The sequence below is a fragment of the Microtus pennsylvanicus genome, chromosome 8 (assembly GCF_037038515.1).
Source record: "Microtus pennsylvanicus isolate mMicPen1 chromosome 8, mMicPen1.hap1, whole genome shotgun sequence".
NCBI classification, from domain to species: Eukaryota; Metazoa; Chordata; class Mammalia; order Rodentia; family Cricetidae; genus Microtus; species Microtus pennsylvanicus.
The window spans coordinates 88,084,112-88,097,512 of record NC_134586.1 but is presented as its reverse complement, the minus strand read 5'-3'; the positions used below and the strand labels follow the sequence as shown (position 1 = coordinate 88,097,512).

At 53.1% G+C, this 13,401-nt stretch overlaps 1 protein-coding gene across 1 annotated transcript; it reads left to right on the top strand.

Moving 5' to 3' along the window:
* The first annotated feature begins 9,098 nt into the window (after positions 1 to 9,098).
* Positions 9,099 to 12,848, top strand: Gdf7 (growth differentiation factor 7). Its single transcript, XM_075982077.1, has 2 exons — positions 9,099 to 9,393; positions 11,884 to 12,848. The coding sequence occupies exons 1-2, from the start codon at positions 9,099 to 9,101 to the stop codon at positions 12,846 to 12,848; spliced, it is 1,260 nt and encodes a 419-aa protein (XP_075838192.1).
* The last annotated feature ends 553 nt before the right edge of the window (positions 12,849 to 13,401 follow it).

Below are 13,401 nucleotides of genomic sequence, written 5' to 3'. Positions count from 1 at the left end.
CTGGGAAATCACATTCTAGTGTCCCTCTTCCTGCTCTGGGTATTCAAGCTCCATCTTCCCAAGTCAAAATTATCTTTGTCACCGTCTTGGTTTGCTTCTCTGTTGCTATGATGAACACCACAACGAAAAGCAACTTGGGGAGGAGAAGGTTTATTTTACCTCACAGGTTACTGTCCATCATCAAGGGAAGCCAGGGCAGGGACTCAAGGTACAAACCAGGGGGCAGGAACTGAAGCAGATCATGGACAAACACTGATTCCTGGCTTGCTTCCCATGCTTTGACCAGCTCTCTTTCTTAGACAAAACAGGACCACCTACCTGTCTCCCCCACATCAATCTTTAATGAAGAAAATGTTCCTCAGACATGCCTACCAGCCAATTTTATGGAGGCAGCTCCCCAGTTGAGGTCCCTCTTCCCAGGTGACTACAGCTTGTGTCAAGTTGACAAACACTGACCAGTGCTGCTCCCTTCATCTTTGTGTGTCAAGAACAGAAACCCTGGGTTCTATGACCAAGGTCGGAGGGATGGACATTCCAAATTATTACACAATAAGCTTTGATTCCAAAAGTCCTTGTTGATTTTTAATTTTGGATGTTGTCATAGTTACTGTTCTGTTGCTGTGAAGAGACACCATGATGAAGCTAACTCATAAAAGAAAGCATTTAAATGGGAGCTTTCTTACAGTTTTAGAAGGTTAGTTCATTGCCATTTTGGTAGGAAGCAGACAGGCATGGTGCTGGAGCAGTAGCTGAGAGCTTTAAATCCTGATCTGCAGACAGCAGACAGAGGGAGAGAGAGAGACTGGGCTTGGCATGGGTCTTCGAAACCTCAAAGCCTACTTTCAGCATCTTAGATAAGGTTTTTGTGAAGAGACACCATGACTATAGCAAAACAATTAGTTGGGGTGGCTTTCATTTTCAGAGGGTCTAGTCCATTGTCATTATGGTGGCATGCAGGTCTACTTGGTGCTGGAGGAGTTGAGAGTCCTCCATCTTGACCTGCAGGCAACAGGAAGTGGTTTGAACTAAGCTTACCTTGAGCAGATAGACCTCTAAAGTCCTGCCCCACAGTGACACACTTCCAGCAACAAGACACACCTCCTAATAGTGCCACTCCTCATGAGCTTATGGTGGTCAATTACATTCAAACTATCTCACTGAGTGACACATCTCCCTGGTGCTTACATTGGGCTAGTACACACAGAGCTAGTGCTGAAAGGTTTGGGAGATCTGAAGAAATGACCCCCACATACACAAGGACTGGGAATGGCCCCTGTCGCAGCCAGCATGATCTCACCAGTCCCGGGCCTTTCTAGAGTCTTAGGTGAGTGCTTGGCCTCAGTTTCCCCATCTGTTAAACTGGGGACGCTAGGTGGCACACCCTGTACCCGTTGGGTAGTAGGATGCAGCAGAGTAAACCTTCTGGTTGCTAGGGTGCTAGGGACATAAAGGTCGGGGGTCTTGCTCACTGGGGACTATACATTAGCTGGCAGAAGATTTCTAGTCTGGTTTTGGCGGGTCTTGCAGGGTCCTGGCTTCGCCCAGCTTGGGCGCAGAACCACCTCTCCATCTCTCGCCTGCCCCCTGGTGGCAGCCTTAGTGCACAACATAGCCTCGGTAGCCTAGGTTTTGAGGGGCTTGCGCAGCTCAACCCTCTCCAGGTCCCCCATAGTCACCTCATAAACTTGGCACTTGATGTTATTTAGTCCCAATACATGCTTAGGCCTCTAAGACGATAGGTCTGCAGCCGCTAGTCCTCAAACATCTTTCCTACGGCTAGCTGCAAAAGCACTCTCTCCCTCCCTGGGGTCCATTTTCACTTATGCACCTACCCAATCATTCAGTCTACAAGGGTCTTCCCCTCTGGGGCTCAGTCTCTTCAGGCTTGGGGGATACACAGAGAACACAGCAGTCCCCAGCCCCAGATGCTCAGTCAGACCTCCAGTCTGTCCTGGCACTCTTCCTAAGGTGTCCTGTCCCATCCACCCTTGACTCTCTCTCTGCTGGGGCATGCACTCTGGTGGAAGGGCGCACCCTGGAAGAGGTCTGTGGCCTGGCTTACTTTGGTTGTCGTTGAAGAGAAGGCCCTGGGTGTTTTCCTCCGCATGTAGCTGGCATGATGAATTGTTTTACTTCTGAATCATCTTGCAGGCTCCATGGCCCTGATCTCTAGGTTTCGATCAGCCCACTCATTCGTTATTCTCTGTGTTTCAGTGAAGTCATCCCACGGGTAATTTTAAAAGTTTGAAGAATGACTTTTCAAGTCATTCTTGAATACACACATTCATGTGCCATGCTGGCAGTGTTTTGGATTGGTCTAGAGAAAAGGTGGCAATAATAGTGACTTTAAATGTTTAATTTAATTTATTTATTATTATGTGTGTGTGTTTTTGTGTGTGTGTGTACACATGTACAATTAACACTGCACTTGTGGGGTCAAGGACAACTTTGAGGAGTTGGTTTTCTCCCCTCCCCACCGTGGACTGACCTTAGGTCACCAAGCTTGCATAGAAAATGCTTTCACTCACTGAGCCATCGCACAGGCGGGAACAGAGGTTTTAACGCACCCTCCCCTCCTGTCCCATCCTCTCCTTTCCCCACCCTTCCCTCCCATCCCCCTTCTTCTTCTTCCTGCCCACTGCAGAAAGTTTCATGCTCAGTACCATGGTGGTAAGTCCAGCACTCAGGAGAACCAGAAGTTCAAGGCCATCCTCTACTCCACAGTGAGTTTGAGGCCAAGTCAGCCTGGGGTACTTGAGTCCTAGTCTCAAAAAACTATACGTAGATATGTATATATATATATATATATATATATATATATATATATATATATATACTGCTATGGTTTAGCTCCTGCAAGTGGCTGGATAGTGGTGTCTTTTGTGGCTTGGACACTTGGAAGAACCCTAAGGCGATATAATGATGAGTCTGTTTTGGACAAGAAAGACTGCAGGACCTGGGATGTGGAGATCATTGAATTTATAGTCAGGACCTGGGGTCTTAAGATTCCAATGTGGGCTGTTAGGTAGAAGGAAGACTATTAAAGCAAAGGATCTGGGTGACACCCTCTCCCACGAGAGCCCCGAAGAGCTGCCTTGAGAAACCATAGTGGGGACTTTCCACGACACCCCAGGCTGCTAGCATGCCTACCACCAATACGGAGTGAGCCAGTGAGCTGGGCTTTCCCGTGCACTACAGGAATCTCAGCCTGCCTGGTGCTTGCCACAGGTACCACAGGATTCCTGTGAGGTTACCTACTTCCTTGATAGCAATTACATTTCGCCTTCTGTGGGTCTCACAGGCTCCAGTGCATACTGTGTACAATGCCTGGAGTGTGGGATCTAAATCTGATACTATGTGCTTCCTGCTCAGCTCCATGGCGGAGGCAATGGTAACAAGGACCGTGTTACACAAGACTCCTCCCTCCTGTGTGGGGACCACTCCACGTGCACTTTTCTCAGAGTTCTCTCTGTCCAGAAGTCCCTGCTATATCTCCTGCCTCGCTATTGGCCTTTAGCTTTTTATTGAATCAATCACAGTGACAGGTGCAATCCAATATCTCACAACAAGATGCTGTCTTAGTCACTGTTCTGTTGCTGTGAAGAGACACCATGACGAAGCTAACTCATAGAAGAAAGCGTTTAATTGGGAGCTTGCTTCCAGTTTCAGAGGGTTAGTGCATTGCCATCATGGCGGGAAGCAGACAGGCATGGCACTGGAGCAGTGGCTGAGAGCTTTCCTTCCTGATCTGCAGACAGCAGGCAGAGGGAGAGACTGGGCCTGGCGTGGAAGCCCATCCCCCGTGACACACTTTCTTCAGCAAGATCACACCCTATGCCCTTTCAAAGAGGCAGAGGATATTAAACTTGGCCTGTTTGGAGAGATAGTGTCTCATTATGCAGTCCAGGCTGGCTCAAAAATTAAAATCACTTTGCCTCCTGAATGCTAGGATTATGGATAGAGGTCATCTCTATCAGGGTTACAGAGGAAGTCCACAGTAATGGTGGTTTGAAGGCCAGGTCCTCCCCCACACCTTAGTGTGTTTCTCTTGGTCTCACTGAGTGTGGTCATCTCTTCTCCCAGGACACCTCCCAAAAGGGTAGTTCAGAGGCCAGGCTTAATCAGCCAGGCGCTGTTACATACTCTTGCCAGCAGATGGCACTATCCGCCAGTCCTCTGCGGTTTGTCCCACCAAGGAGGCACTGAAAAGCACCTCTAGGAAGGGCTCTGGGAAAGAAGCTACCTTCTCCTATTACCTCTCCTCCCCTCCTCCACAGGGTGGTCTGGGCCACAGAGTGGCCACGCCTAGAGGCCCGAGGCCAGGGCTTTGAGGACCCCAGTGTGAATGCCAGAGCTGTTGCTTGGGGCAACACGGGCAGCCTAGTTATAGGTTAAGCATGGGAAATTCCTGCAATTTGAGGAAGACTAGCCCTGGGCATACAGGAGTACTGCTGGCAGAAGCTGCTGGAATCTTTACTTCTGCTGCCCCAGGTCTTTCTGGGAGAGACTTAAGCCTTCCTAGGGGCTGGTAGAGGAGCCAGAGTTATCAGAAGAGAAGGAAGAGGCAACTCTGCAGGGGTGGGGGGGTTGGTTGCTGTCACCTCTCTCTCTCCATCCCCCCTCAGGGAGACCTAAGCCAGGACCCACTCTCCCTTTACCCTCTCTCTGCTCTGGATTGGAGGTCAGAGGTCATGGGGCGTCCACACAGAGGACACACTGCTGATTCTGCTGTCATGGTTCCTCCACTTTTCACTGTCCCTCCGTTGAAGTGTGATTGTCAGTCTCACTAAAGCTGGCAGGGGACAAAGCCAGGAAGGGTGAGGGACTTGCAACCAGATGTTCAAGGGATGGCTTCAGTTCAGGTCTCCTGGCTTTCTGGAGGACACATTGAGGGTTTTCATTTTGTGTGGCTGCAGGGAGCCAGAGTGACAGTGGCCAAGACAGAGGCCTCCATCTCACTTCTCCAGTCATCCACTGGGGCCCTGCGCAGAGCAGAACCAGGAGTCTCTGAGCTGCAGTGGAGAGCAAAGGGTCAGGTCAGCCAGACTCTGAAAGGACTCATGGGTCTGAACGGTTGTGATGCCAAAGGACAGGCTGTGAGCTGCTTCTCTTTGCTGCAGGCTTGGTTTCCTCTCTAGACAATGTGGGCTGCACAGCTCATCACTTCTAAGGGACCTCCACTTCCCTTGTCAGCACACAGGAGGTCTAGATGTCTGGGTGTGGCAGGAGGATCATCAAGGTCATGCTATTGCCAGTTGCTGGGGTTTCTTTAAGTTCCAGTACCCAGAAGTCACCACAACTCTTGTGATATGTTCTAAGACCGGATTTCAAAGACCATGATCTCAGGTCATAGCAAACTCGCTCTAGGCAAGGTGAATTTGAAAGCCATGGCTCTCCAGGTGCAGCCTATGGAACTGCTTTCTATTCAGCTCCCGAGGAGGCTGCCTGGGTTATGCAAATGCAGCCCGGGCAGCCATTTGTTATGACTGAAGTGTGGCAGAGAAAGTTGGTCTAAATAACTGAGAAGATCTGTGGCGGAAGCAGGGCCTCAGAGTGAGCCTATGGTTTCTGCAGGGGCGATAGACAGGCAACCCATCCCTAGGGAGAGGACCTGGGGGTGAGAATTCAAACCCCTACCTTTCCTGACTGTGCAGGGGGCAGATCACCACAGAGACAGAGAACAGAGTGATGACTTCCTGTCTGGCTTGCTCCCCACCAGCCCTGAACTTCGCCATCTGCCACTGGGTTGCTGCAGCCACTTCCCAGTGAGTCTTGGGACAAAACCCAGAGGAAGCATTTCCTTCCAATGTGTATAGCCAGCAGCAGAACACAGCTCCAACATCTTCTGGCTCGGATCTCTGGCTCACTACTGCCCAGACAGTTGCCAAGGGCTTCCTGCACACAAGCTGAACCCCAAGCATGCCCGGGCTAGCTTTGGGATTGAGGGTCCAAGAGGGACCATCTACGAGATAGAAGGACTTGAGTGAGCTGTAGGCAGAGAAGGGTGAGTGGCGGGGGAATCTTGTGACCTTTTTCTCTGTCTTCTGCATTTTCCCTTCAGATAGGAATTCATTCATGGGCCTTTGGAAGCCCCAGGCAAGGGAGTCAGAGGGAGGATAGGTGAGCCCTGCTGTTGGCCCTATTCGGTGTGTGTGTGTGTGTGTGTCTCAGTGCAGTGAGTTCCCAGCTCATGGCAGAGAGAAGAGTCCACTGGGGTAATTCTCTCATAATCCTCATCAGACCTTAGAGTCCCTTTTCACCTGAGAAGCGTCCAGAGGGCCAGAGAGGGTCATGGAGGAAATTAACAGACAAAAGTCCCCCCCCCCCAATTTCACCTTCTTGGGGCAGTGGAAGCCCAAAGCTGAGCCAAGACAGTTTGACACTCCAGACTCTGCTACTTTCCACTCGACCCTGGGCAAAGCCTTAATGTCTGGGCGACTGGCCAGTCTAGAAAATGATATGCTGATCCCTGTTACTGGATAGAGCAGCTGTTGGGAGGAAATGGCATGGGGCATATAAGCAATGGACAGGTGACAAGTGCCTAGCATCACTTAAGCAGAAGTAAGGGGAAGGAATCAATTATGCTCCCTACACCCCCATGCTTTCCTCTGTTGGGGTTCTGCCTCAGGGTGTTCTCTGCTGGTCACAAAGACCTTTCCTATCTTCATGGTGCTCAGAGTGTCCTCGGCAGAAAGTATGTTAGTCACGTGTGTGTTACTGTTCATTGTTTCTCCTTCCCACCCTGGCTCTCAATGAGTCTGTTTGCAGTACTGATGAATTCGTTAACACACGGAAGGGTGCCTGGCAATAACAAACAAAAGGAAGGAGTGGAGAGATGGCTAGATGAAGGGGTCTGGACCAAGAAGTACAAATGAAGAGACCATACCCTGCTTTACATACAGTTGGTGGGTTGTGTGAGCCCCACCTCCATGCCTTCCATTCTCTTCCAAAGCCTTCCAGTGTGCTTGCAAACCTACTTCTAGATTCACTGTTAGCAGTCAGAATATCCTGGGGGAGAGGGGACAAAGTTATCCAGCAACCTCTGTTCCAGTCTGTGTCTCAGGTACACAAAGACTCAGAGACCAGGACATTCATCCTCAAAGAAGCTATGTGGCTTCCTCAAACCTGCTGCAGGACAGATCACCAATCTATCCCAACTTCCTGAGTCCTAAGGTAGCCTACGATCAGAGGTGACATGCAGTCGTGCAGTGCCCAGATAGCACCAGGTCCCTTCCACTCTTCCCTGTGTACAAGGGAGGAACCGAAGCCAAGACAAGTGAGAGACTTGCCAAGATGATTAATGGGTAAAGCCAGATCTGGAGCCAGCACCATGACTGCCCAGGACTCTCAGTGTTTTCCAACGTGGAATTGACTTGTGAACCACGCAGGACATGAGTGCCTACAGTAGAAAGAAGGGCAGCGAGGTAACAGGACCCGGTGTCCCTCGGAACAGAGAGACTCCTGGCTGGCCCTTGTGTACATGGACCGGAAGGTGGGAAGAGAATTACAGTAGGAAGTCTCTGTCCTACCAGAGTCACTTCCTCTGGGCACTCAACCTGGGCTCCGAAGGCAGGTTGTCCATCCCAGCTGTCCACCATCTGGGCAACAGCAGGAAGGCTGTGAGCAGGCAGGCAGCACAAACCTTGGTCCAGGAACACATGTGCTTGCTGCAGGCGAGTTCAGGCCTTACAGCTCCCATGGAACCCTGCAAGTATTGACACTGGTCAGGGCATTTCTTCCAGCTCCCAAACATCCCAACACCCCAGACTGAGCTCTGCCTCTGATTCGCAGGGCAGGGTGGGAGTGTACTTCTTCGTCTCCTGAACCTGGGCCACAGTTGATCCGGAAGGAACTTTTAGATAGCACTTGACCTGCAGACTCACAGCCTCGGTGTCGATGTTCAGTTTGGTACCCAATACAATTTTAAAGTAAAGGGAAGGGGGTGTGGTCCAGGCCCTCAAAGCTGTCTGACAGTTGCTCGGAAGACCTCAGTGCACTCCACTCTTTATTTAGAACAGGGGCTAGTCAAATAAGATACCCAGTGTCTGCATGCTCGGGTGTCCCATACTTGATAAGACGGAGGTGGAAACCTTCTCCACCATGGCCCTAGAGCGCTGCTCCAAGGCGCTGCTGCTCACCCTCCTGACTTGTAACTACAAGGGAACATACAAGCAGCCTGCTGCCTTTTGCCCTGCTGACCTTGGAGAAATGTTGTCCCCTGCCCCCAGAGGGTAAAGAGGTCACCACGTTGGTTGCACTTTCGGACACTGAGACCTTACTCTGTCCGGGAGTCAGCTACTCTATGCCCAGAGGCCTTCCTAATTCATCAAGCCCTTTAAGACTTTGGCTCCTGCTTTGGCCCAAGATTCCCAAGCAAATCTTTTCTTTTCCGACAGTCGGTCCATATCCATCTGTCTCTTTCTACCCTGTTGCTCCAGTCACTTGTCCTTCGCCACAGATCCTCTCCCTTGCTCTGACCTCCCACTGCGATCCTCAGAGGCCAGTGACTCACAGTAAATATCCCCAAGTAGACACTCTCGGTGCTTCCTAGTGAGCTTCCACCAAGGGGGCGCAAGGCGAGGAAGTTGAATGGGAGGGGCCCAGCCTTGCCTCGGCCTGGCAACCTAAGCACAGGAAAAATAGCGGGGAGGGCGGTGTTTCTCCGTGGAGGAGTGGGGAGAAAGCTGGGCGGGTACGCACGACGCCCCATCCTTCAGCCAAGGAGAGCGCTCAGGTCTTGGGACAGGGAGGGGGATTGCGATGCCTTAGGGAGGGGAGGCGGGGCACTGTGCTGTGGCGGGAGCCTCGGGCGGGTGGCCCTCACTTGGCAAGAACCGGGACACCGCGCTACAACCAGGGGAGGAGGCTCCTGCCCTGCTTTGCGCGACAGGCCTGAGTTGGGGGGCTCAGAGCTGCGGGTCGAGCGTTCAGCAGGGGGCGCTGCTCCGGGCGCTGGGCGGGGGTGGGGTGGGAGAGAAGGGGGGCAGCGGCTTGCTGCGCACACTTCCCCCATTATTAAACACTATGTTCAAAAGGCGTCGGGGGACTTCCCGGAGCCACGGAGCCCGTGTCGCGCGGCCGATAGGCCCACGGAGCCCATGGACCTGAGCGCCGCCGCCGCGCTGTGTCTCTGGCTGCTGAGCGCCTGCCGTCCCCGCGACGGGCTGGAGGCTGCAGCGGTGCTCCGAGCGGCGGGTGCAGGACCAGCCTGGAGCTCCCGGGGCGGCGGCGGCGGACGGACCCTCGTCCCGGCTCGGAGGAACGGCTCGGTGGTGCCACACCATTTCATGATGTCGCTTTACCGGAGCCTGGCTGGGAGGGCTCCAGCCATGGCAGCCTCGGGGCATGGCCGCGCGGACACGATCACCGGCTTCATAGACCACGCAACTCAAGGTACTTTACGTATCTTCTGTGCCAACCCGGCCCATCTGCTCCTGCCCTGAGACGTCCTGGGGGAGGCAAGCTTCTGTTCCATTGGGTTCAGAGCCATGGCCCCGTGAATCCCATCTTCAGATGTTAGAAACTTCGTCTAAGTCAGCGCATCCGAACCCGCTAAGTAGCGGCTTGCTTTCCGAGGGCTGAGCGGGGAGGGGTAGGGACCGCAGACTGGCAGGTCTCTCTCAAGCAGGCAAACCGAGTTCAAGATCTCCTTCTTTGGGGAAGGGTCTAGAGTGGCCTCGGGCCTGGAGCCCTTGGAGAAGAAAGAAAGTAGAAGAAAGAACAGGAATGAGGACCCTGGAGTTCCTTCCCCCAAGAGGGACTAGCAGTGATGCTCCTTGTCCCCAGGGAGGATACACAAATTGAAGGGCGCTAAAGAGAAATCAGTGTAGAAAAACAGGTCGCAGATGAAAGGAAATGGTCCCCGTCTGTACCAGGAAGGCCCTTCCAGCAGGCATCGGGTGGATATTGAGTTGTGTGTGGGAAGTGAGTATGGGTGTCAGCGATCTGTGGCCGCCAGGCCCCAGTGGCCAGAGTCCAGGACTCGGTTGTGTGGGGAGGACATGGATGCCTGGAACCCAAGCCTCCCATTTTACCCTGTGCTGGACCCTCCAAGGTAGGGTGTGGGTGGGACTGTGGGGTAGTTGCTGTGTTTCATCTGGCTTTTATTAATCTCCATTGAAGTCATTAAAGCAGACAGATAGGGAAAATTTAACTAATTTCAGGCGGAAATGCAAGCAATTTTGGCCTTAATTCTACCCAGCCAAAGATCTAGCTTGGAAATCAGGAGGGAAAGGAAGACAAATAGGCCAGGAAAGTAAAGTCCGGCAGCCACCGAGAGTCTGCAGGCCATTGCCACCAGCGTGGGAGAACAGGCAGAGGCCACCGTGCGGTAATCACCCATCTCAGAAACACATACAGTAGCCGTGCACAGACAGCTTGCTTTCTGCTCCATAGAAATCCTGGGCTCAAATAGCCCTTAGGACCGGCGTGCATCTTCAGAAGGTCTGTCACCGCACTGATTCAGAGGAGCTCCAATCCCGCCACATAAAATCAGGAAAAATTTCAGACTTAGTAGGGTGCTCTCAAACTGCAGGAGGTGAGAGCAGGGAAGGGCCCTAAGGTCGCAGAATCATCAGACATCTTAGGGCTGGCTTAGTGTACTGTGTCCTAAGGTCCTTCTGGTGGAGCTTTGCTTGACCAGCAAGACCCAGAGGTGAGCCACCTTTCCTCCCTCCCTCCCTGGAGAAGCAGGGTGAGGTGGAGGCTGCAGCGAAATCCAGCCCAGCGCCTCTCTCTAGCTTGCTACCACCAGCTTCCGTTTAGAACAGAGTTGCTTGAGCAATACACCCAGATTGTAGTCTTAAGGCATGAAGGCCTGGGGTCCAAGGTTGGTGAACAAATCCTGAAGGTGGGGGGAGTCTGGTCTCTGCAATGGGGCAAAACGAAACCATATGACCCTCTTCAAAGGCAATGCCTTATCTGCTCTTTAGTGGAATTTAAACTTTTTTTTTCGCCCGAGTCCATCCCAAAAGAAAAAGGGCCCATGTCCAGAAATGAAACCCCAAGCCTGAAATAAATCACACCAGAGCCAAAGACTATGTAGCGCTCACTGTGGCAGCCATCGCTGCCTCTAATATTTCCATGAAGGTTCTTTGCATCCCGTTGCCTTTCCCCTCCCGTTTGTGGTGCTCCCCAAGAATGGGGATCGAAGAGGGCCACCAACAATGAAAGCTCAGGGTGGACTTTGGAGAACCTGTGACTTACCTGCTGGGCCTTCATTTCCATTCCGCTGAAGGGAAAAGGTAGCTCGGAGGAGAGGGGGTCTGTGTCGTGGTGCTGCCGTATTTCGTTTTTGAACTGTTCTCAGGGTCCAATTTGTCTAGTAGGCTAGGTTGAGAGAAGAGAATGAACCAAAGGAGAACATGTTTTTAGGACATGAGAAATTTTCGTTTCTGTACAGCCAGAGTTCCGGAACTTGCGGCTCTCTAGAGGGTCCCAGCCCGACAGTAAGGGACAATTTTCATACAGAGCAAGTCCTCGGGGGGGGGGGGTGGTGGAGGGGGAATGCGCCCCTGACCAGAAGAAGTCTGAACTAACGCAAGGCGCTGTTTTTGCAGGCAGCAGAACTAAAGAGGCCATAGGTTTGTCCTTTGTGAGGTGGTGCACTCTTTCTTGGCCGACATAGTTCAGCGATTAGGTGTGTGTATCTGTGATCGTTAGCGGTGGCAGCGGAAAAACTAAAGCGTCAGGTGTAGGAGACAAGAAAGGATTGGCAGCCTTGGTTCTGGAGCCCAGATTAGGGAACGACTGTCCGCTTTGATGGGCCTTCCTGAGTTATGTTGTGTTGTATCGAGGGCAGCCAACCCAAACCAAGCAACCCCCTTGGCTGCGTGTATTGGCTCTAGTCTCATGCAGCTCTTTCTGTTTTTGTCCTTCCCGTAGAGGAATTGGCGACCGAGCCCGGCCAGAGCTTTCTCTTCGATTTATCCAGCCTCCCCGACGCGGACGAGGTAGTAAGTGCTGAGCTGCGCGTGTTGCGTCGGAGGTCCCCGGAGCCAGACCAGGACAGCGAGACCCTCCCTCCGCTGTTGCAGCTGTCCTCGTGCCCCGACGTGACCCAAACATCCCACCTACTGCACTCGCGGGCTGCCGAACCCCTAGAAGTTGCGCGCTGGGAAGAGTTCGATGTGACGGACGCGGTGCAGAGTTTCCGTCGCGAGCCGCGCGCCTCCCGCAAGTTCTGCCTGGTGTTGCGTGCAGTGGCTGGCACCGGGAGCAGCCCGCTGGCCTTAAGACGACTGGGGTTTGGCTGGTCTGGCGGTAGTACCGGCGATGGCACTGCTGCGGAGGAGCGCGCGCTATTGGTGATCTCCTCCCGTACACAGAGAAAAGAGAGTCTCTTCCGGGAGATCCGCGCCCAAGCCCGCGCTCTCCGGGCAGCCGCAGAGCCGCCACCGGATCCGGGACCAGGCGCTGGGTCTCGGAAAGCAACCCCAAACGGACGTAGGCGAAGGCGGACGGCGCTGGCGGGGACACGGGGAGCACAGGGCAGCGGCGGAGGTGGCGGCAAGGGCCATGGGCGCAGGGGCCGGAGCCGCTGCAGCCGCAAGCCTCTGCACGTGGACTTCAAGGAACTGGGCTGGGACGACTGGATCATCGCGCCTTTAGACTACGAGGCGTATCACTGCGAGGGCATTTGTGACTTTCCTTTGCGCTCGCACCTGGAACCCACCAACCACGCCATCATTCAGACTTTGCTCAACTCCATGGCACCCGACGCGGCGCCAGCCTCCTGCTGCGTGCCCGCACGCCTCAGCCCCATTAGTATCCTCTACATTGATGCCGCCAATAACGTGGTCTACAAGCAGTACGAGGACATGGTGGTGGAGGCCTGCGGCTGCAGGTAGCATGCGGTCTGGGGAGGGCCTTGCCGCCCTGGACCCCAGCTGAAAAACAGCCTCAGCCTGTCCTGTCACCAGGGTGGAGGGACGGTGGAATATGGCCTCCCGCCTGCACAGAGGAGATCACACAGTTCACACTCATATTTACACACTCCTTCACTCATGCACACATTTACCGTGGACAGGAGGCGCAGAAAGCCTTGTGCAGATGCGGCCCCTGGATGTTACAGCCATGTTTATTTGCTAACATCGGTACAAACCGCTGTCTCTTTAAGGAAAAGGGTGTCTGTGTTTAGAAAAGTGTTAGCTTTGGATGCTCCTTTTAGTTGGAGGTGGTGTGGCACCGCGGGGTGGCTGAATTCCTGGCACTCCCACTTCAGGGCTGTGGTACCCAGATTCTCTGGAAGTATGCACTGGGAATCTACAAATAGTAAGGAACCATTGGGGGGGGGGGGGGCGAATGCACCCATCCTCTACACAAGCCCGATTGTGATGCTATCTCAGTTTTGAAAAGGAAGCTTTATCCAAAAGAATGTCAATACCAGCTTAAAAAAAATCA

Bases quoted from the DNA above. Each gene is read 5' to 3' on its own strand.
- Gdf7 (XM_075982077.1), top strand. From the start codon at position 9,099: ATGGACCTGAGCGCCGCCGCCGCGCTGTGTCTCTGGCTGCTGAGCGCC. The intron at 9,394-11,883 runs GTACTTTACGTA...TCCTTCCCGTAG, and splicing joins CATAGACCACGCAACTCAAG to AGGAATTGGCGACCGAGCCC.